At 53.4% G+C, this 19,923-nt stretch overlaps 1 protein-coding gene across 1 annotated transcript; it reads left to right on the top strand.

Moving 5' to 3' along the window:
- Positions 1-3,110: 3,110 nt before the first annotated feature.
- On the top strand, positions 3,111-19,723 carry LOC131560205 (serine/threonine-protein kinase pim-1-like). The gene is made up of 6 exons (XM_058808874.1): positions 3,111-3,179; positions 17,208-17,813; positions 17,936-17,986; positions 18,184-18,550; positions 19,192-19,368; positions 19,617-19,723. The coding sequence occupies exons 1-6, from the start codon at positions 3,111-3,113 to the stop codon at positions 19,721-19,723; spliced, it is 1,377 nt and encodes a 458-aa protein (XP_058664857.1).
- Positions 19,724-19,923: the final 200 nt, after the last annotated feature.

The raw sequence follows: 19,923 nt of genomic DNA, 5'->3' as shown, positions 1-19,923 counted from the left end.
TAAATTCCTTTGCCACACACATTTATGTCAGCTCTGAGAATGCTGCACTAGGGGAATATGCCTGAAAAAAGGAGTGTTGAAGAGGCAGGTCTTCAAGAGGAGTTTCCACTTTCTCCTCCCCAGCTGCTTTGTGAACTCAGGAACTGCCTGACTCAGTGCCTTTCTGTGTCCCAAGTATGGGGCTCTTCCTTTGTGCTCTGGGATGCAAAACCTTTTCACTGCTTCCATGTTACTGAACTCCTGAGGTCCCTGATGTGAAATGTTTTAACACAGCTCCTGCTACAACAGACAACTTTGGATTTACAAATGTGAAAGGAGAGCTTTTCTTTTGGAATTTAAAACCCTGTCAAGCAGGCTGGAAGGAAAGAAGAAAAAGATTCAAAAATCTGCAGAAATGTACTTTATTTTATAAAATGGGGCTGGCCCTGCCCTTTCCCTCCCCACTGTCCTTTCTCCTATGACCTGAGCAAAGTGAGCAGAAACCTGTGTTTCCCTTGTAGATAAAGTGTCCCTGCTGAAAGAGTTCAGCTACCAATGGAATCACCTGAGTGGCCAAGCCCTGCTGGATGTCACCGAGCGTATCACAGGTTTGGCCTCCCCTTCTGAGCCCAGAGCTCTTCCCAGGGAGCATTTACAGGGAATGCCTGTGAGCAGACAGCAGAGCAGCTCCTCCAAACCAGGAGGTGCTGAGCGTGTCCCTGCTGCCCCATGGCCAAGGCAGGTGGTTGGTTTTCCCTGGCTGCTGCAGAGCTGGGCAGCACCTGAGATGGGGGCGGCGCTCGGCCTGGGGCTGAGCTCTCACTGGGGCATCTCAGAACCACCTCCAGCAAAGGGAGGGCTAAAAATGCCCCAGCTGGCTCCTCTCTGGGAAGCACAGGGACATCTGTGATCTTTGAGGGGAAATGGTGGCCAATGCTGTTTCAGGGCATCCGTTTGTTTTGTCCTCACAGAATTCTTGTTTTTCTCTCAGAAAGTTTTGAGGCTGAACCGTGCAGAGCCTGGGGGTCACAGCTTAGGTCAGAACTCAACAGAGGTATCAGAGGCACGGGTTTAGTGTAAGGCAGCCTCTGGGGCACAGGGACAGAAGCAGAGTGCTGAGGCTCCCTGCCTGTGCTGTCAGAGGGGCCTTCGACTGAGCCTTTCAGGGTGTGCAAACAGTGTCTGCCTGTGTCAGCGCTGTCCAAAATGCTACAAATGCAGCTGATAATTGATTCCTCAGCGGAGCTTGCTATGTCAGCAATAGACAAGGAATGGAAAAAGGATAATCTCAATATATAGTGGAGAAGATTACTGATAGCCTTGCTTTAACTGGGGCTAAATCCACTGCTAATTATGCCAACATCTTTAAATGCAAGGTTTAATACACTTTGTGTCTTTATTAGGAGTCTCTAAAGGGCATGTTTAGCAATTGGGAATGTCAAAGGGCCTTAAGGACCATTTGAATAAAGTAGATCTCCAGCAATAGGGAATTTAGTTTAGCAGTTCTTTTGATCTCTTTTTCAAATAAAGGAATTAACCATAAATTATGAGTACTTTAGAAAGAGCAGATGTTCTCTCTAGTAGGAACAGACAGCTGTTCCTCACGTTCAGTAGTCACCAATGTCTTTAATTGCATTTAAACTCAAATGCATTCTCATTTTAAAATGGGTACCACAACCCTTTCCTGCGTAGCAGAATTAGTTTTGGGTACTTGCAGGAGCTCTTTTAATGTTGATGACTGCTGGTGGGTTAACAGCATAGAGAAAATTAGGTCTCTTCCACCACAGAATATTAAATGGCTGCTAGATAACATTTTGTCTGATCAGAAAATAAGAATGGTCTCCAGAGCATTTCAGGTTTTGATCTCTCAGCCAAATCTGCCATGCAAGAAGCCTGTTGGTAGTAAATATTTGTCTGTGTTTGATAAAATTCAGTTCAGAAAATGGACAGAGAGGTTTCAGAGACAATATGAGGAAAGACTCGTGTTTTGGTTACATTTCAGTCCCCTGTGTAGCATTTTTATTTCTCTATGCCCCTATTCAAATGGACATTATAAGAAAAAATGCCATTTACATTGAGAGGGGAAGTGGCATTAAAAGGTGGAGATGTCCAAATGCCAGGGCAATGGGGTTTGGGTAATTATCTAAGATGCCCTGAGGTTTGAAACAGCTCTTTGTTGGAAGCCCCAAAAGCACTCTGCCAAAGACACCAGCTGGCCACTGATGTTTCTCATCCAGGTGTCAGGCAGCAGCCATCTCTGGTGGGCTGGAGTTTTGAGGTGTGTTCTAACCCTGCCCTTTGCTGTGTGCCACTGAGCACAGGGAAGAGCCAGATTAGACATTTGGCACTTGACATCAAAGTTACAAAAATGGAATCATCCCTTTTATTAGAAATCTCTCCATTTCCTCTCTATGGTGCATTTCCAAATCTTCAGTGTGGGTTTGGACAACTTCTTAATGGAAATCAAAGGCAATTGGACATGTCATTCATTGTTCATGCAGAGATTGTGAAATAATTTAGTACAGGTAGGAAGTCTGCCACAGGGACAAGGCTCTGGTTGGAGCAATTAGTGCTGAGGGGTTGGTGGTTCTGTTTCCAGGATGCTCAGCTGCTTTGCCCGTTTCTGGACCAAGGGGCTCTGGGTGCTGTTTTGCTGCTCTTGGCCAGAGAGGCTGGCAAGAAGCAGAAGCAGAGGTGGATCCCTGTTTGCAGTGAGGCTGGTGGGTAAGGAGCTGTGTCTCTGTCCCGGCAGTGCTTGTGCAGGGGGTTCATGCCAGGAGCCCTGAAGTCGCCTAGCGCGACGCCCTGCCCGTGCTCTGGTCCTGCCTGGAGAACAAGGCGCTGCCTGTGCGGAGCGCCAGCGTCCGCACCGTGGCCACCAAGCTGGCCTCTGCCCTCTGCAAGGTGATGGGCACCCAGCTGAAGGAATGTGCTGCCAGCAAGCCTCCACATGTGCGGGAAAACCTCTCCAGAATGTTGGGCTGGTGAAGGCGAGATGTTCTCCAGAAGGCTGAGGAAGCGCTGAGTTGGACACCTCCGGATTTTTCTTTTGAGCTGTGCCAAAAATGACGAAATCCTAAGGAAGGGTGTGCATCTGCCCCGCTCTCTCCATTGCCCTTCCTAGTCATGGCATGGGGGGCCTGGAGCAGCTCCAGATGGAGGACAAGGTGAAGGCAATCATGGCTCAGCCGCACGCAGAGGTGAGGGGGGAGCTGGGCCAATCTCTGCTGGCAGGAAGGGTCTGGTGGCAGCCCAGAGAGGCTGTGCACATTGCCAGGGAACAGCTGTGCCCTGCATGTGCCCCTGCAATGAGCTGTGCTGCTGCCAGTGCCCCTGGAGCTGTGGGGCTGCTGAGCTGTGGGGCAGGCAGAGGAGCAGGAGGGTGCATGTGCAGCTGAGCCATTCCTGGAGAGCACAGGGCTCTGGGCTCCCTGCTGTCCCAGGGCAGCCCAGAGGCCAGGCTGTGCCTGTGCCAGCTCTGGGCAAGCGGCTCAGGGTTTGCCCTGGCCTGCCTCAGTGTCTGCCAGCAGGAGCATGTTTCCCTGTGCAGCTGTTTTCACATCTCCAGGAAATGTGTCCCATGAAATACAGAGCTTCACATGCTTTAGGTTTGCATGGTGGCCTCTGCTAAACTTTGCCTCTCTGTTAAACTTTGTGTCTCCATTTTGCAGATCTGACTGGTTAGAGTCTTACCGAAAAGTTTTCTCTGGACACTTCCAATGTTCCCTCACCCACAAAGTCCTCGCCTCCTGTCCAGAAGAGCTCCCTTTCCTCCAAGCTCAGGAAGAAGCTGCCACCTGTATGGAGAGTGTTTGAAGAATAGGATTGATGCATTAGGCGTCATAGTTACAGCTGTACATATGTTCTGATCTTTAGATGTAGTTTTGAAATAATGTGTTTTGATTCTGTCTTTAAGTTTTAATGACATGTCTTTAATTCTATATATTTCATTTTGATGATGAAAAAAAAGTAAATAAATAAACAAAATTGAAAAAACCAAGAGGAGAATGTGAGACCAGGACCTGCAGACGTAGAGATTATGGGAGTGCAGCTCACTCAATGTGCCAGTGTCTCACCACATGCTTTCCTCATTGGGCCTCTCCTCTTCCACTTTGGCCATGTTTTCTTTGTGTCATTTGTGCTGCTCTTTGTTACTTAGCATTACAACAGAGTCACCTGTTGACCTGTTTGAGGAACAATGGATCCAAAAGATCCTGTATAATCAAAGGTTTTCTACCTAGGTGTGTTCTGTGCTCACCAAAGGCCTGAGCAAAGAAACCAAGAGAAGTGTGCCCAAATCCCAAAGCTTTGCTCCTTTGCAATCTCCCACAGATCTGGCTCACAGGTGTCTTCAATCACAATTCCATAGGTAAGAAGAGGTCATGGATTTCACTGGGAAAAGATGCACTGCTTTGGCAACGTCACCTGTATGTATATTTACCCGGGACAGCAGTGCAGCTGTGTTGTTTGCACCTTGTTTGCAGAAGGATGAGTGCATTGGGGGGCCAATAACAACTGACAAGGGTTTCTCAAATCTGCACTGCAACCTGGGTGCCATTCAGCCCAGAGCTAGGGGATCATTTGTTCCCATGGACCAGTGCTTGCCAGTGGAATGAATTCCTGCACAGCTGGAAGAAGCAATTCTGGATTCAGCTCCAGCTCTTGGTGGGCAGCATGATCATTGACAATGCTGCCCTTCCAGAAATTATTCTGCAGTTTCCTTTCATAGTCATTTGAAGCTTTTAAACTTCACATTTCAATTTGCTTTGCATTAGGGTAAAACACTTTTGGGCCCGGTGCAAACTGTAACCTTTTGGCAGCAAAGTCCTCATGGTTGCCAGCTTCTGATGTTACACAATATCACCTGGCTGCCTGTGTTTGCTTAGCTCTGGGTCTAGTCCCGGCCTAGCAAAGCCCAGGCAGGGTGGCACATTGCAGGGAAAACTGGCCCATGAGCTTATGGGGTTGCCATCAGCAGCAGAGTCAATGTGCCCTTTTGGGACTTCTCTGGAGACAAAATTAGGGACCTACCCCATGCCACAATATTCTCTTAGATATTTCTGAAATATCCTAGAAAAGGCTGTGAAACTTCACATCTCCTTGCACACCCACTGTTTGAAGAGGGGCATTTTTGTCCCTCCTCAAAGTCATTGCTCTTGCACACCAGAAACATGAACATCCACCAACAGTAATGATGCATGGTCCTGCTGCTGCTGCAGAGCACTGGGCAGTGCAGACCTGGGTATTACCAATATGAGCACTTAATTAGCATTTCATGCTCCTTTAAGCTGTCCAGATCTCAGGGCTTTTTGTTTCAAAGCAGCCACTGCACCATCTCTAGGGAAGAACAGGAAATGGGAAACAGAGACTGCCAGCCTTGCAGGGGGGTGAGAGAAAACTTGAGGTGTCTGCATCAAAAGATGAATGAGAAGAGTGTGATTGCCAAAGCAAACGCTTTGTTAGGATAGCAGGAGCAGTTCTTTACTGCATGCTTGCATGAAGATCATTTGGAATCTCCTTTTTGTGTCTCATGCAGAAAAGGAGCTCTTAATAATACCACGCTACCTAAACCAGATTGGGATGTAGCTCTGTAGTGGTTCACAATGACGCAGACGGCCTGCTGTGTCACTGCCAGCCCTGCTGAGCCTGCGAGGGACTGTAGTGTATCCCATGCCTGTTTTGCCTCCAAGCAGAGCTTGGTTTCCCTCATTAGTGTGGAGTAATTACAAGAGTAATAAAATGGGCAATTAAACTGGCCACTTTGGAGGATATGCTCATGCTTTGGCATGTCAGTCCTGTACCTCATGCACCCAAGGCTTGTTACTCATCATGAAATATTTTAACAAAAAACCTCCGCTCTCATGTTACATCTGAATAAAACTGCATCAGATCATCAAGAATTCTGCTGTCAGGAACAAGACAAGAGCCTTCCGACACTCACTTGCAGCTGTCCCGGATTGCTGCAGCCCTTTGTGAAAAGCTGCTGCAGACAGAGTGTTTGGAGTTGTTTGGGCCTGTATGAAAGATCTGTGGAGCAGTGTGCAGGGCTCTCCTGGCAGGAAACTGTTTGTCCAAGCCCAGGGACACGGTGCCGGCAGGAGCGGAGCGGCCCCGCTCCCAGCCCGAGAGTCTGTGAGCTGAGCCACGCCGGGGAGACAAGGCAGCGAGGGGCTCCAGCCCAGCTGCTTCACTGCCCTGCCCGCCCCATGGAGCTCTGCCGTGGGAGAAAGCCGACACCGGATGAGTCCCCGAGCTTCCATCAGCTGCTGGAACTGCTCCGTGACAGCTCCTGTTCTTCCGAGAGAGACCCCGGCGCCTTCTTGGAACGCGTGTCATGGGGCGATTCTGTTTGATAATAAACTGTTGGGGGTTTTTCACTTTCATCTATCAGTAATAATCTCCTATTGCTGGAATGGGTTGTTGGAACACTTTAGAGGAGACGACTTCTTGCACAATATCCTGTTTGAAGTTGTCTCAAACTGTGTGAGATAGATGGCTTCACACAGGAGCATCCCCAAGGCTGCTGAGGGGAAGGCACAGAGGAAGACAAACCCAGTATTTCTGAGGGAACTCCTTGACACAAACCCAACCTGAGTTGTCAAACAGCAGACCTGATGTTTCGAGACATGGGCCAAAGGGGAAACCTTTCAGTGTGTTTAGTCTAGGCTGGGCTATGCTCGAGGCAAAGGTGTGTCAGTGTGTTGGATAATACTCTTTTCTTGACCTAGAGATGGGGACACTGAGAGCTGGTTTTAAAACTTTTATTAAATTTTCAGTCTTATGAGAAGGGTGAGACAATAGAGATGTTATAATTCATGCCATCACAATCAGCCAACTATTTCCAAATTATAATACATTATAATTAGGTTTTCTGGTCTATCAGCCTTTTGCCATGCCACGTTGTGAATGCCTTAAAGCCAATTATTAAAACTGCCCCTCGTGGGTCCCACTACAATGCATCTTTCATACCTGTTTTTCCAAAATCTTATTTGCAAGGCCATCTTTTGGAACTTTTTTCCAGCTCCATTTCTCTCTCAACAATATCTGTCCTATTCCATGGCATTTTTAAATTAGCATTTCTTGTCTCAAGGTTTATATACAGATTCATACTCTGTGGCCATTCTACTAGGCCCTAAAAGATTTCTAGATATCCATTTCCCACATCAGTGCACTTGGCTCCTTCTCTCCTCATTGTGCCTGGCAAGCCCAGGAGCCCAGAGCTCCGGCAGAACCCATCACAGCACTCAGTGGGAGCAAACTTGTGTCCAGTCCTCACCCGGAGCTGCGGTGCCCAGCATTCCACCACACTGCAATGAGGAACTGTTCCTGCTCTTTCAGAAGGAGCTAAGGAGCTTTGGCCTTCAGATCAATTGTCTGCAGGCTCCTGCAGTGCCTGGTGCTGCTCCCTTGCCAGAGGCACCCCAGGCCAGGGGGGCACATCTGGGCTGCTGTGTCTGGCTCTGGGGCTCCCTGTTCTGGGCAGTGAGGAGGAGCTGCAGAGGCTCTGCAGGACTGACAGGATGGGCTTTGGGGCTGGCAGGAGAAGCTGAGGGACCTGGGCTGCTGGAGCTTCTGAACAGGAGGCCCAGGGCTCATCGTGCAACTTCTCCAAGGGTGCTTTCAGACAATCCCAGAATCAGCAAGGGTGGAACAGGCCATGGAGATCATCAAGTCCAACCTGTGCCCTGACACCGCCTTGCCCCCCCTGAGCCTCCTCCAGGATAAACAACCCCAGCTCCCTCAGCTGCTCCTCACAGCTCTTGTGCTCCAGACCCCTCCCCAGCCTTGTTGCCCTTCTCTGGACACACTCCAGCCCCTCCATGTCCTTCCTGAATTGGGGGCCCCAGAACTGCAAACAGCACTCGAGGTGCTGCCCAAGCAGTGCTGAGCACAGGGGAACAATCCCTGCCCTGCTCCTGCTGGCCACACCATTCCTGAGCCAGGCCAGGAGCCATTGGCCTCCTTGGCCACCTGGGCACACTGCTGGCTCATGTCCAGCCTGCTGTCCACCAGTCCCTGCAGGTCCCTTTCTGCCTGGCTGCTGTCCAGCCCCTCTGGCACCTTGTTGAGGGAGGGAGGCAGGGAGGGAACGGGTCCAGATCCAATCCTTCCTGAAATGTGGTGTTTGCTGGCACTGCCAGTTCCCACATCTTGGTATTTCCCTATTCTGGCACAGCCCAAGTGCAGCAATTTGCTGGCAAAGAAAGCCAAAACCAAGCAAAGATCTGGCACCTACAGCAATCCGATCTCGTGTGTGCTGACACCGCCAGTACCCAGATCCGGAATTTTTCAGATGCCTGCACAGCCTAATTCCAGCAATTTGCTGGCACAGAAAATTAGCATCAGGAAATTTCTCAGTGCCGGCACATTCCTCACCCAGATCTGGTGTGGGCTGGCACTGTCAGTGCCCACATCTGGAAATTTCCCTCTTCTGGCACCACCCATGTCCAGCAATTTGCAGGCAAAGAAAGCTAAAACCTCGCAATTTCCCCTTGCCAGCACTGCCCAATCAGGAGGTTGCTGGCAGCAGGACCCCAGGAAAGAAGGAAGGAAAGAAGGAAAGAGGAAGGCATCCAGATCCAGTCCTTCCTGGAGCCTGGAGCCTGAAATGGGCTGTTTGCTGGCTCTGCCAGGGCCCAGATCTGGAAATTTCCCTATTCTGGCACAGCCCAAGTGCAGCAATTTGCTGGCACAGAAATCCAAAACCTGTGGCAGCTTCCTGCTACTGGCTCTGGCACCACCCACATCTTGTGTTTCATGTAACCAGAACCAAGATTTGGAAATTTCCCGGTGCCAGCAGAGCCCAAATCCGGCAGATTTCTGTTGCTGGCAATGACAGCACCCAGATCTGGTGTTGGCTGGCAGCGCCAGTGCCCAGATCTGAAAACTTCCTGGTGCTGGCACAGCCCAAGTCCAGCAATTTGTGGCACAGACAGCCAAAGTTTGGAAATTTGCAGGTTGTGGCACCAGCACCATCCAGCTCTGGTGTTTGCTGGACCACCAGTGCCCAGATGTGGAAATTTCCCGGTGCCTTCACAGCCCAGGTCTAGCAATGTGGTTTTAGCTAGCTTAGGAAGAGAAGTTCCTCTTTCTGTGGAGGAACTGTGACTTTCCTTTTTCTTGGAACTGTTTACAACTGCTCTGGACTGAAAACCCAGACAAACACCGGCAGCTCACACCTGTGGCCCCCCGAGCTCTGGGACGCTGCATTCCAGCGCCAGAGGGACTTAGAAGAGATCGAGTGAGCCAACTACAACCCACAAAAAGGACTTCCTGAATTTGCCATCTCTTCAGCACTGTCCGAGACTTTATTTAATATTATTCATTTTTCATGCTTGTGAATACTTTACTTGTTAAATAAACTGGGGTTTTTTCACTTTTCTCAAGTGAAGTCTTTTCCTGAACTAGTAGGGGCAGGGGCCGCTTGAATTCGCTTTCTAGGGGAACCCCTTTTGGAGGTTTCCTCCCAAAATTAGCCCTAAGCAAGCACAAACAGTCACCATGAAAACTTCACCAGTGGCATCATTTCCTGGTGGCAAATCTTGCAACAGAAGCTTGACCTTGTTCTCCATGAGTGATTATTGGGAAGAGCAGACAGGAGAAGATTCCTGGAAAACAGAAAGAGCTTTCCAGAAGTGAAATGAAAACAAAAGAAACAATCCAAGATGTTTTCCTCTATTTATTTCTGTGCTCCCCTTTTTCATGTTGGGGCAGACGCAGGGGCCGTCCCGGGGGCGCGTGGGGCTCGGACGTGGGGCTTGTGGGGCCAGCGGGGAACGGGCGCAGGCACCGACGGCCGAAATATCGGGAACTTGGGGGTAAAGATTGGGAAAAGCAACTCGGGACCCCCACAATGGCCCAATTCCCCCCCAAGATTCACCTGCCAGCCCCCAAATCCCCCACATTCACCCCAAAAATCCCTCCCATCTCCCCAAATCCCATCCAGGACCCCCACGACCCCTCACGGACCCCCCCAAAACCTCACCCGGGAGCCCCAAAACCCCCCCAGTTCCCCCCAAAACCCCCCAAAAAGCCTCAACTACCCCCAAAATCGCCTCAGGACCCTTCCAGCCTCGGCTACCATCCCCAAATCCCCCCCCGGATGCCTCCACCCTGGCCCGGCTGCTCCCGCTGCTGCGCCCCCCCCTCCCCTGCCTCTGCCGCGCTTGGCTCGGCGCCGCTTATGAGAGCCCAGAAACCACCCAAATCCCCCCCAAAACCGGTCTCGGAGCCCCAAAATCCCCCCCAATTGCCCCAGAGTCCCCGCAAATCCCCCCAAAATCCCCCCCGGACACCTCCGCCCCGGCCCGGCCGCTCCCGCCGCCGCCGCCCCCCCGCCCCCTTCCCGCCGCCGCCGCCCCCCCGCCCCCTTCCCGCCGCCGCCTATGCCGCGCTCGGTTCGGCCGCGCTCGATGCGAGTCCAGAAACGGCCCCGATTCACCCCAAAACCGGCCTGGCAGCCCCCCGATCCCCCCAGCAGCCCCAAAATCCCCCCGATTCCCCCCAACCCCCCCCGCGGACACCCCCAACCTGAGCCGGGCCGATCCCGCCGCCACCATTGCCGCGCCCGGAAGCCCTGAGCATTTTGGCGGGAAACATCCGGGGCATTTTGGCGGGAAATTCCCGGAACTCCGGCCCGAAAAGTCGGGGCTTTGGGCTTCAATCCCCCCCGTTCTGGGCATGGATTTGGGTGGGGATTTTGGGGGTGAAAACCCGGGAATGTTGGGCTTGAAAATCGCGACTCTGGGCGTTCCAGACCGGGACCTTTGGGTCCTGGAAGGGGAAAAAAATCGGGGAAGATTTGGGGTTCAAAATCGGATTGTTTGGGGTTGAAGCCCGGCATTTCTGGGCTTCAAAACCCGAATCTTTTAGGGATGGATCTCCGGATTTTTGGGGTAAAATCCTGCATTTGTAGGGCCTGAGAAAGGGGGGAAATGGGAATTTTGGGTCCTTGCAGGGAGAAAATCTTGGAGTGTTTAGGGCTCCAACCGGCATTTTTGGGGTTAAAAATTGGGAATTTCTTTCTGCCTGGCTTTCAGGCTTTCTGTTTTAGCTTTTCTTTCCTTGCTGAGCTGCGATGGCCACAAGTTCAGCTCAGCATCCCTCCGGGACTGTCCAAATGCCTCCAAGTGCCCCGAAAACCCAGTCGGGAGCCCCAAAATGCCCCCAGGTCATCCCAGCATTCATCTTGGAGCCCCCAAAATGCCCCCGTTTCCCCCAAAACCAGCTCAGCTGCCCCCAAATCCCCTGCGGACTCCTTCGACCGGGCCCGGCTCCTCTGTCGACGGGAGCCCCGAACTGGCCCCAGCTGACCCCAAACCCCACCCGGGAGGGAGCCCCAGGTGCCACCCGCACGCCCCAAATCCCAGCTGTGCACCCCAAACCCCACCGAGCCCCCGCACGGTTGGATTGGGTTTTGTTCCATTTTATTGGATTTTCTCTCTCCCGCACCCGCCCGGGGCCAGCAAGGGAGAGCCCCAGGGCCGGCCCGGGCACAGGGACGGGCGAGGGCCGTGAACGGCCGGGCGGGATCGGGGAAAAGAACCGGGCACGGCCGGGCGGGATCGGGGTAAAGAAGGTTAGGGTTACGTTAGGGTTAGGGTTAGGGTTAGCGTTAGGGTTGGGGTTAGGGTTAGGGTTAGGGTTAGGGTTAGGGGTTGGGGTTAGGGTTAGGGTTAGGGTTAGGGTTGGGGTTAGGGTTAGGTTTAGGTGTTAGGGTTAGGGTTGGGGTTAGGGTTGGGGTTAGGGTTAGGGGTTAGGGTTAGGGTTAGGGATAGGGATAGGTTTAGGGTTAGGGTTAGTTTTGAATTAATGTGTTTTGATTCTGTCTTTAAGTTTTGATGACATTCTTTTTAATTCTATATATTTTATTTTGATGATGAAAAAAAGTAAATAAATAAACACAATTGAAAAAAGCAAAAGGAGAATGTGAGACCAGGACCTGCTAGCCTAGAGATTATGGCAGTGCAGCTCACTCGATGTGCCAGGGTCTCACCACATCCTTTCCTCATTGGGCCTCTCCTCTTCCTCTTTGGCCATCTTTTCTTTGTGTCATCTGTGCTGCTCTTTGTTACTTGGCATTACAACAGGGCCACACATTGACATGTTTGGGGGACAATGGATCCAAAAGATCCTGTCTAGAAAACCACCTAGGTTTTCTGCCTAGATGTGTTCTGTGCTCACCAAAGGCCTGAGCAAAGAAACCAAGAGAAGTGTGCCCAAATCCCAAAGCTTTGCTCCTTTGCAATCTCCCACAGATCTGGCTCACAGGTGTCTTCAACCACAATTCCATAGGTAAGAAGAAGTCATGTATTTCACTGGGAAATGATGCACTGCTTTGGCAAAGTTCACCTGTATGTATATTTATCCGGGACAGCAGTGCAGCTGTGTTGTTTGCACCTTGTTTGCAGAAGATCATTTGGGATCTCCTTTTTGTGTCTCATGCAGAAAAGGAGCTCTTAATAATACCACGCTACCTAAACCAGATTGGGATGCAGCTCTGTAGTGGTTCACAATGAAGCAGACGGCCTGCTTTGTCACTGCCAGCCCTGCTGAGCCTGCAAGGGACTGTAGTGTATCCCATGCCTGTTTTGCCTCCAAGCAGAGCTTGGTTTTCCTTATTAGTGTGGAGTAAATACAACAGTAACAAAATGGACAATTAAACTGGCCGCTTTGGAGGATATGCTCATGCTTTGGCATGTCAGTCCTGTACCTCATGCACCCAAGGCTTGTTACTCATCATGAAATATTTTAACAAAGAAACCTCAGCTCTCATGTTACATCTGAATAAAACTGCATCAGATCATCAAGAATTCTGCTGGCAGGAACAAGACAAGAGCCTTCCGACACTCACTTGCAGCTGTCCTGGATTGCTGCAGCCCTTTGTGAAAAGCTGCTGCAGACAGAGTGTTTGGAGTTGGTTTGGGCCTGTATGAAAGATCTGTGGAGCAGTGTGCAGGGCTCTCCTGGCAGGAAACTGTTTGTCCAAGCCCAGGGACACGGTGCCGGCAGGAGCGGAGCGGCCCCGCTCCCAGCCCGAGAGTCTGTGAGCTGAGCCACGCCGGGGAGACAAGGCAGCGAGGGGCTCCAGCCCAGCTGCTTCACTGCCCTGCCCGCCCCATGGAGCTCTGCCGTGGGAGAAAGCCGACACCGGATGAGTCCCCGAGCTTCCATCAGCTGCTGGAACTGCTCCGTGACAGCTCCTGTTCTTCCGAGAGAGACCCCGGCGCCTTCTTGGAACGCGTGTCATGGGGCGATTCTGTTTGATAATAAACTGTTGGGGGTTTGCCACTTTCATCCATTAGTAATAATTTCCTATTGCTGGAAAGGGATTGTTGGCACACTTTAGAGGAGACGACTTCTTGCACAATATCCTGTTGGAAGTTGTCTCAAACTGTGTGAGACAGATGGCTTCACACAGGAGCATCCCCAAGGCTGCTGAGGGGAAGGCACAGAGGAAGACAAACCCAGTATTTCTGAGGGAACTCCTTGACACAAACCCAACCTGAGTTGTCAAACAGCAGACCTGATGTTTCGAGACATGGGCCAAAGGGGAAACCTTTCAGTGTGTTTGGTCCAGGCTGGGCTATGCTCGAGGCAAAGGTGTGTCAGTGTGTTGGATAATACTCTTTTCTTGACCTAGAGATGGGGACACTGAGAGGTGTTTTAAAAGCTTTTATTCAATCTTCAGTCTTATGAGAAGGGTGAGACAATAGAGATGTTATAATTCATGCCATCACAATCAGAAGCCAACTACTTCCTAATTATAATACACTATAAGCGTTTCTTGGTCTTTCAGCCTTTTGCCATGCCATGTTGTAGATGCCTTAAAGCCAATGATTTAAAAACACTCTTTGTGGGTCCCACTACAATGCATCTTTCATAGCTCTGTTTTTCCAAAATCTTATTTGCAAGGCCATCTTTTGAAACTTTTTTCCAGCTGCATTCCTCTCTCAACAATATCTGTCCTATTCCATGGAAATGTTTAAGTTACCATTTCTTGTCTCAAGATTTATATACTGATTCATACTTTCTGGGCCTTCTATTAGGCCCTAAAAACTTTCTACAAACCCATTTCCCACATCAGTGCACTTGGCTCCTTCTCTCCTCATTGTGCCTGGCAAGCACAGGAGCCCAGAGTTCCTGCAGAACCCATCACAGCACTCAGTGGGAGCAAACTTGTGTCCAGTCCTCACCTGGAGCTGTGGTGCCCAGCATTCCACCACTCTGGAATGAGGAACTGTTCCTGCTCTTTCAGAAGGAGCTAAGGAGGTTTGGTCTTCAGATCAATTGTCTGCAGGCTCCTGCAGTGCCTGGTGCTGCTCCCTTGCCAGAGGCACCCCAGGCCAGGGGGGCACATCTGGGCTGCTGTGTCTGGCTCTGGGGCTCCCTGTTCTGGGCAGTGAGGAGGAGCTGCAGAGGCTCTGCAGGACTGACAGGATGGGCTTTGGGGCTGGCAGGAGAAGCTGAGGGACCTGGGCTGCTGCAGCTTCTGAACAGGAGGCCCAGGGCTCATCCTGCAACTGCTCCAAGGGTGCTTTCAGAGAACCCCAGAATCAGCAAGGGTGGAACAGACCATGGAGATCATCAAGTCCAACCTATGCCCTGACACTGTCCTGTCTCCCCTGGGCCTCCTCTCCTCCAGGATAAACAACCCCAGAAGCTCCCTCAGCCACTCCTCAAAGCTCTTGTGCTCCAGACCCCTCCCCAGCCTTGTTGCCTTTCTCTGGACACGCTCCAGCCCCTCCATGTCCTTCCTAAATTGGGGGGCCCAGAAGTGGACACAGCACTTGAGGTGCTGCCCAAGCTGTGCTGAGCACAGGGGAACAATCCCTGCCCTGCTCCTGCTGGCCACACCATTCCTGAGCCAGGCCAGGAGCCATTGGCCTCCTTGGCCACCTGGGCACTCTGCTGCCTCATGTCCAGCCTGCTCTCCATCAGTCCCTGCAGGTTCCCTTTCTGCCTGGTTGCTCTCCAGGCACTCTGGCACCTTGTTGAGGGAGGGATGCAGGGAGGGAACGGGTCCAGATCCAATCCTTCCTGAAATGTGGTGTTTGCTGGCACTGCCAGTTCCCAGATCTTGATATTTCCCTATTCTGGCACAGCCCAAGTGCAGCAATTTGCTGGCAAAGAAAGCCAAAACCAAGCAAAGACCTGGTACCTACAGCAACCCGATCTCGGGTTTGCTGACACCGCCAGTACCCAGATCCGGAATTTTTCAGATGCCTGTACAGCCTAATTCCAGCAGTTTGCTGGCACAGAAAATAGGCATCTGGCAATTTCTCAGTGCCAGCACATTCCCCACCCAGATCTGGTGTGCGCTGGCACTGCCAGTGCCCACATCTGGCAATTTCCCTCTTCTGGCACCACCCATATCCAGAATTTGCAGGCAAAGAAAGCTAAAACCTGGCAATTTCCTCTTGCCAACACCGCCCAATCTGGAGTTTGTTGGCAGCAGGATCCCAAGAAAGATGGAAGGAAAGAAGGAAAGAAAAGAGGAAGGCATCCAGATCCAGTCCTTCCTGGAGCCTGGAGCCTGAAATGGGCTGTTTGCTGGCACTGCCAGTGCCCAGATCTGGAAATTTCCCTATTCTGACACAGCCCAAGTGCAGCAATTTGCTGGCACAGAAATCCAAAACCTGTGGCAGCTTCCTGCTGCTGGGTCTGGCACCACCCACATCTTGTGTTTCCTGCACCAGAACCCAGATTTGGAAATTTCTCAGTGCCAGCAGAACCCAAATCTGGCAGATTTCTGTCGTTGGCAATGACACCACCCAGATCTGGTGCTGGCTGGCAGTGCCAGCGCCCAGATCTGAAAACTTCCTGGTGCTGGCACGGCCCAAGTCCGGGGATTTGCTGGCACAGAAAGCCAAAATTTGGAAATCTGCAGGTTCTGGCACCAGCACCATCCAGATCTGGTGTTTGCTGGGACTGCCAGTGCCCAGATTTGGAAATTTCCCGATGCCTTCACAGCCCAGGTCTAGCAATGTGGTTTTAGCTAGCTTAGGAAGAAAAGTTCCTTGGACTGTGGCTTTCCTTTTTTTTGGAACTGTTTAAACCTGCTCTGGACTGAAAACCCAGACAAACACCGGCAGCAGCTCACACCTGTGGCCCACCAAGCTCTGGGACGCTGCATTCCAGAACTAGAGGGACTTAGATGGGACCGAGTGAGCCAACTACAACCCACAAAAAGGACTTTCTGAATTTGCCATCTCTTCACCACTGTCAGAGGTTTGATTTAATATTATTCATTTTTCATGCTTGTGAATACTTTACTTGTTAAATAAACTGGGGTTTTTTCACTTTTCTCAAGTGAAGTCTTTTCCTGACCTAGTAGGGGGAGGGGCCGCTTCAATTCGCTTTCTAGGCGGACCCCTTTTGGAGGCTTCCTACCAAAATTAGCCCTAAGCAAGCACAAACAGTTACAATGAAAATTTCACCAGTGGCATCATTTCCTGGTGGCAAATCTTGTGACAGAAAATTGACCCTATTCTCCATGAGTGATTATTGGGAAGAGCAGACAGGAGAAGATTCCTGGAAAATTGAAACAGCTTTCCAGAAGTGAAATGAAAATGAAAGAAACAATCCAAGATGTTTTCCTCTATTTATTTCTATGCTCCCCTTTTCCATGTTGCACTACTTCTTCATCCCAGTAATTCCAGATGCATCTCTAAGATCGGTGACTTAGTGATTTTTAGACACTCTAAAATACCATGAGCCACACACAGTTTTCCTTCCCCTGTTTTTACTGGAAAGCAACACTGGAGATGTAAGTGCAGTGCTGGGCTCAGGTAGGAATCCTACCCCAAGGGAAGGTGCCCCGACAGTGTTTGACGCTCAGCAAGGACAATGCCCAGCAGCGAGCCAGGGGATTGCTGTGCCAGTGCGCAGGAGTCAGGGCTCTGCATCCGGGCTCAAGGCTGCAAAGTTCCCGTGTTTGGGCAGACGGAGGGGCTGTCCCCGGGGCGCGCGGGGCTCGAACGTGGGGCTCGTGGGGCGAGCGGGGAACGGACACGGGGACGAACGGCCCCGGTGCTTCAGTTGCAGCGGCGGCAGCGGCAGCAGCAGCAGCAGCGGCAGCAGCAGCGGCGACAGCAGCAAAAGCAGATAGACTAGAAAAATCGTTCTTTCTCTTTCTCTCTCTCTCCCTTTCCCGCTGTCGGGCACCCTTCTCTCGCGGTCCCTTGCCCGGCGTTCCTTTCCTCTCCCCGCTTCTCTCTCCCCTGCAGGGCCGGGCCATGCCCCCGGCCCGCCCCCGGCCCCGGGCGGGGCTGCCCCGTGCCCGGCCCCGGCCGTCCCGCCGCGGTCTCGCCTCCGCCTGGCTCTGGCTGTACTGGCGGTGGCGCTGCTGGGCGGGCATCAGTGCCTGGTGCGGGGACGGCATCGCCGCCCTTTGCCTCCGCCTGGCCCGAGCCCGGCCCCAGACCCGACCCCGGCCCCGGCCCCGGCCCCGGCCCCGGCCCCGCCCCCGACCCCGGCCCCGGCCCTGGCCCCGGCTCCTCCCGGGGCCCGCGGAGCACACACGTGGCGCGGCCGCTCCCGCCGCCTCCGGTGCGGCTTCCCCGGCCCGAGCTCCGCCGCTCGGCAGCCCGGCCGCCGGCCCCGAGCCTCCCGTGCCGCGTTCCCGGGAGCGAACACCCGGGCATGGCCGGCCCGGGGCGGGTGAGGGGCGCTCGGGGGCCGTTGCTGGCCCCGGGCCGAGCGCTGACAGCCGCGTCCCGCCCGCAGGGAAGGCGCAGGAGGCCCTGCAGGAGCGGTACCGGCTGGGATCGCTGCTGGGGCGCGGCGGCTTCGGAAGAGTCTTCGCGGCCACGCGGCTCTCGGACGGCGCCCCGGTGAGCGGCGGGGCCGGCGGCGGGCGCAGGAGGAGGGGATGGAGGAGGAGGAGGCGGAGGGCGGAGGATGGGGCTCGCAGTGCGGGCGGCGAGCTCACCCCGCTGCTGCCCTTGGCTTGCAGGTGGCCATCAAAAGGGTGCCACGGAACCGCGTCCGGCACTGGGGCGAGCTGGTGAGTGAGCGGGGACAGCAGCCGGGGCTGCCGGCCGGGAATGAGCCGAGGCCCGGCAGGGTGGAAGCCGCCAGGACGCCCCAAGGGAGAGCGGGCGTGGGGCCAGCGCAGGGTGCAGAGCATCCCTGGCTGGGTGAGGGCTTCCCCAGGCCTGGCACGGCATCGGCCCCACTGACGGCATCGTGCTCCTCCCGCAGCCCGACGGCACCAGCGCACCCCTGGAGGTCGTGCTGCTGGCCAAGGTGTCCACTGGCTTCCCCGGTGTGGTCCAGCTGCTGGAGTGGCTCGAGCTCCCCAACTGCATCGTGATGGTGCTGGAGCGGCCAGAACAGTGTCAGGACCTGCAGCGTTTCATTCGGGCACAGCGGTTCCTGCCCGAGGAGGTGGCGCGGGAGCTGTTCCGCCAGGTGCTGGAGGCCGTGTGGCACTGCACCAGCTGCGGGGTCCTGCACCGTGACATCAAGCCAGAGAACATCCTGGTTGACCTGGACACCGGGCAGGCCAAACTGATTGACTTTGGCTGTGGCACCTACCTGCAGGACACTGTCTACACTCACTTTGCAGGTGAGCCTACACAGGGCTGTGCTCCTGCTGCTAACATCTCATGGCCCAACATCTCCCAGCCAAGCTGGCTGTGGCAGCGGGAGTTCTCCCTTTTGCTGCCAGTCAGGGCACTGAGTCTTCAGCTGAGTTGCTTTAGAGCAGGGCTGGGTGGGAAGCCATCTTCCAGCCCTGCTGGCAGCCTTTGCCAGCCACTCTGCCCAGAACTGGGGCTGGGCTGGGGCAGCCAGCCCGACCAAAACCCCCGTGGGTGGGGGTAGCAGAGAGGGAGGGCGGAACCTGTGCCCCAGCCACTTTGGTGTGCAGACGAGAGGAAGGGCTTGGGCTGCTCCACTCACCCTGTTTGCCTTGGCTTCATAATATTTTTGGGGCAATGCAGGCAGGGAGGATAAGGGCAGGTTTTTTCCCCAGCATGGAGTGGGTTTTTCCTTTGCATGTCATGGTCGGGCCTAGCCAGGGCTGCCCTCTTCCAACACCAGAGGCTTCTTTTCCAACCCTAACGTTGTGCACAAGTCCCAGGTGCTGGCGAGAGGGCAGTGGTCACCCTGTGTGCCCCTGATGCAGCCCCCGCAGGTGCAGGGATGCTGGGGCCAGGCTCGGGGAGCAGCAGCATCCCCCTGATGAACTCCATCTGTATTCCATAGGAACACTGTCCTACAGCCCCCCGGAATGGAACGACTTTGGCTGGTACCATGGCGAGGCAGCAACGGTCTGGTCCCTGGGCATCCTGCTGCACCAGATGGTCTGCGGGGAGCACCCTTTCAGGAGGGGCCAGAACCTCAGCTGGGGCCAGCTCCCGCTGCCACAACGGCTCTCTCAAGGTGGATCCTCTTCTCTGGGCACGGGGGGAATCCCAGTGCTGGGAGACAGCAGCAGGGTCGTGGGCATCTCGCTCTGGCAGCTGCTGAGGAGGTGGCACATGTCCTGCTCTCCTCCAAAACAGGGAATTGATGGGAAAGTTTAGGCCCAGCTCTGAGCACATCCAGCATGGCCTGGGCACGGGAATAGTGGGGTAAAGCAGACAGGAGCCTTCTCTGGCTGACCGTCAGTTTCTGCTTTCTCTCCCCAGAGTGCAAAGACCTGATCAGGTGGTGTTTATCCGTGAACTCCTTGGACAGACCCACACTGGAAGACCTGTTCTGTGATCCTTGGATGTGGGATATTCCTCTGCCATAGAAGAAGGGAGAGAGCCACAGGCACACTTTGATCCAGAGCCCTGGTAAGTTCCTGCTCCACACATGCTGTGGCAATGAGAAGCAAAGGAACCCAGAGCTTTTTGTGCTGCCAGTGTCACTGCACTGGGGTCAAGGGATGGGAACACGCAGCCCTTGTGCTGGGGCTGAGCTGCTCTACCCAATACTGGTGGCCGCCATCCC

Source organism: Ammospiza caudacuta, chromosome 7 (genome assembly GCF_027887145.1).
Source record: "Ammospiza caudacuta isolate bAmmCau1 chromosome 7, bAmmCau1.pri, whole genome shotgun sequence".
NCBI lineage: Eukaryota > Metazoa > Chordata > Aves > Passeriformes > Passerellidae > Ammospiza > Ammospiza caudacuta.
Note: the sequence above shows the minus strand (reverse complement) of the source record. Positions and strands in the feature narration are given on the sequence as shown.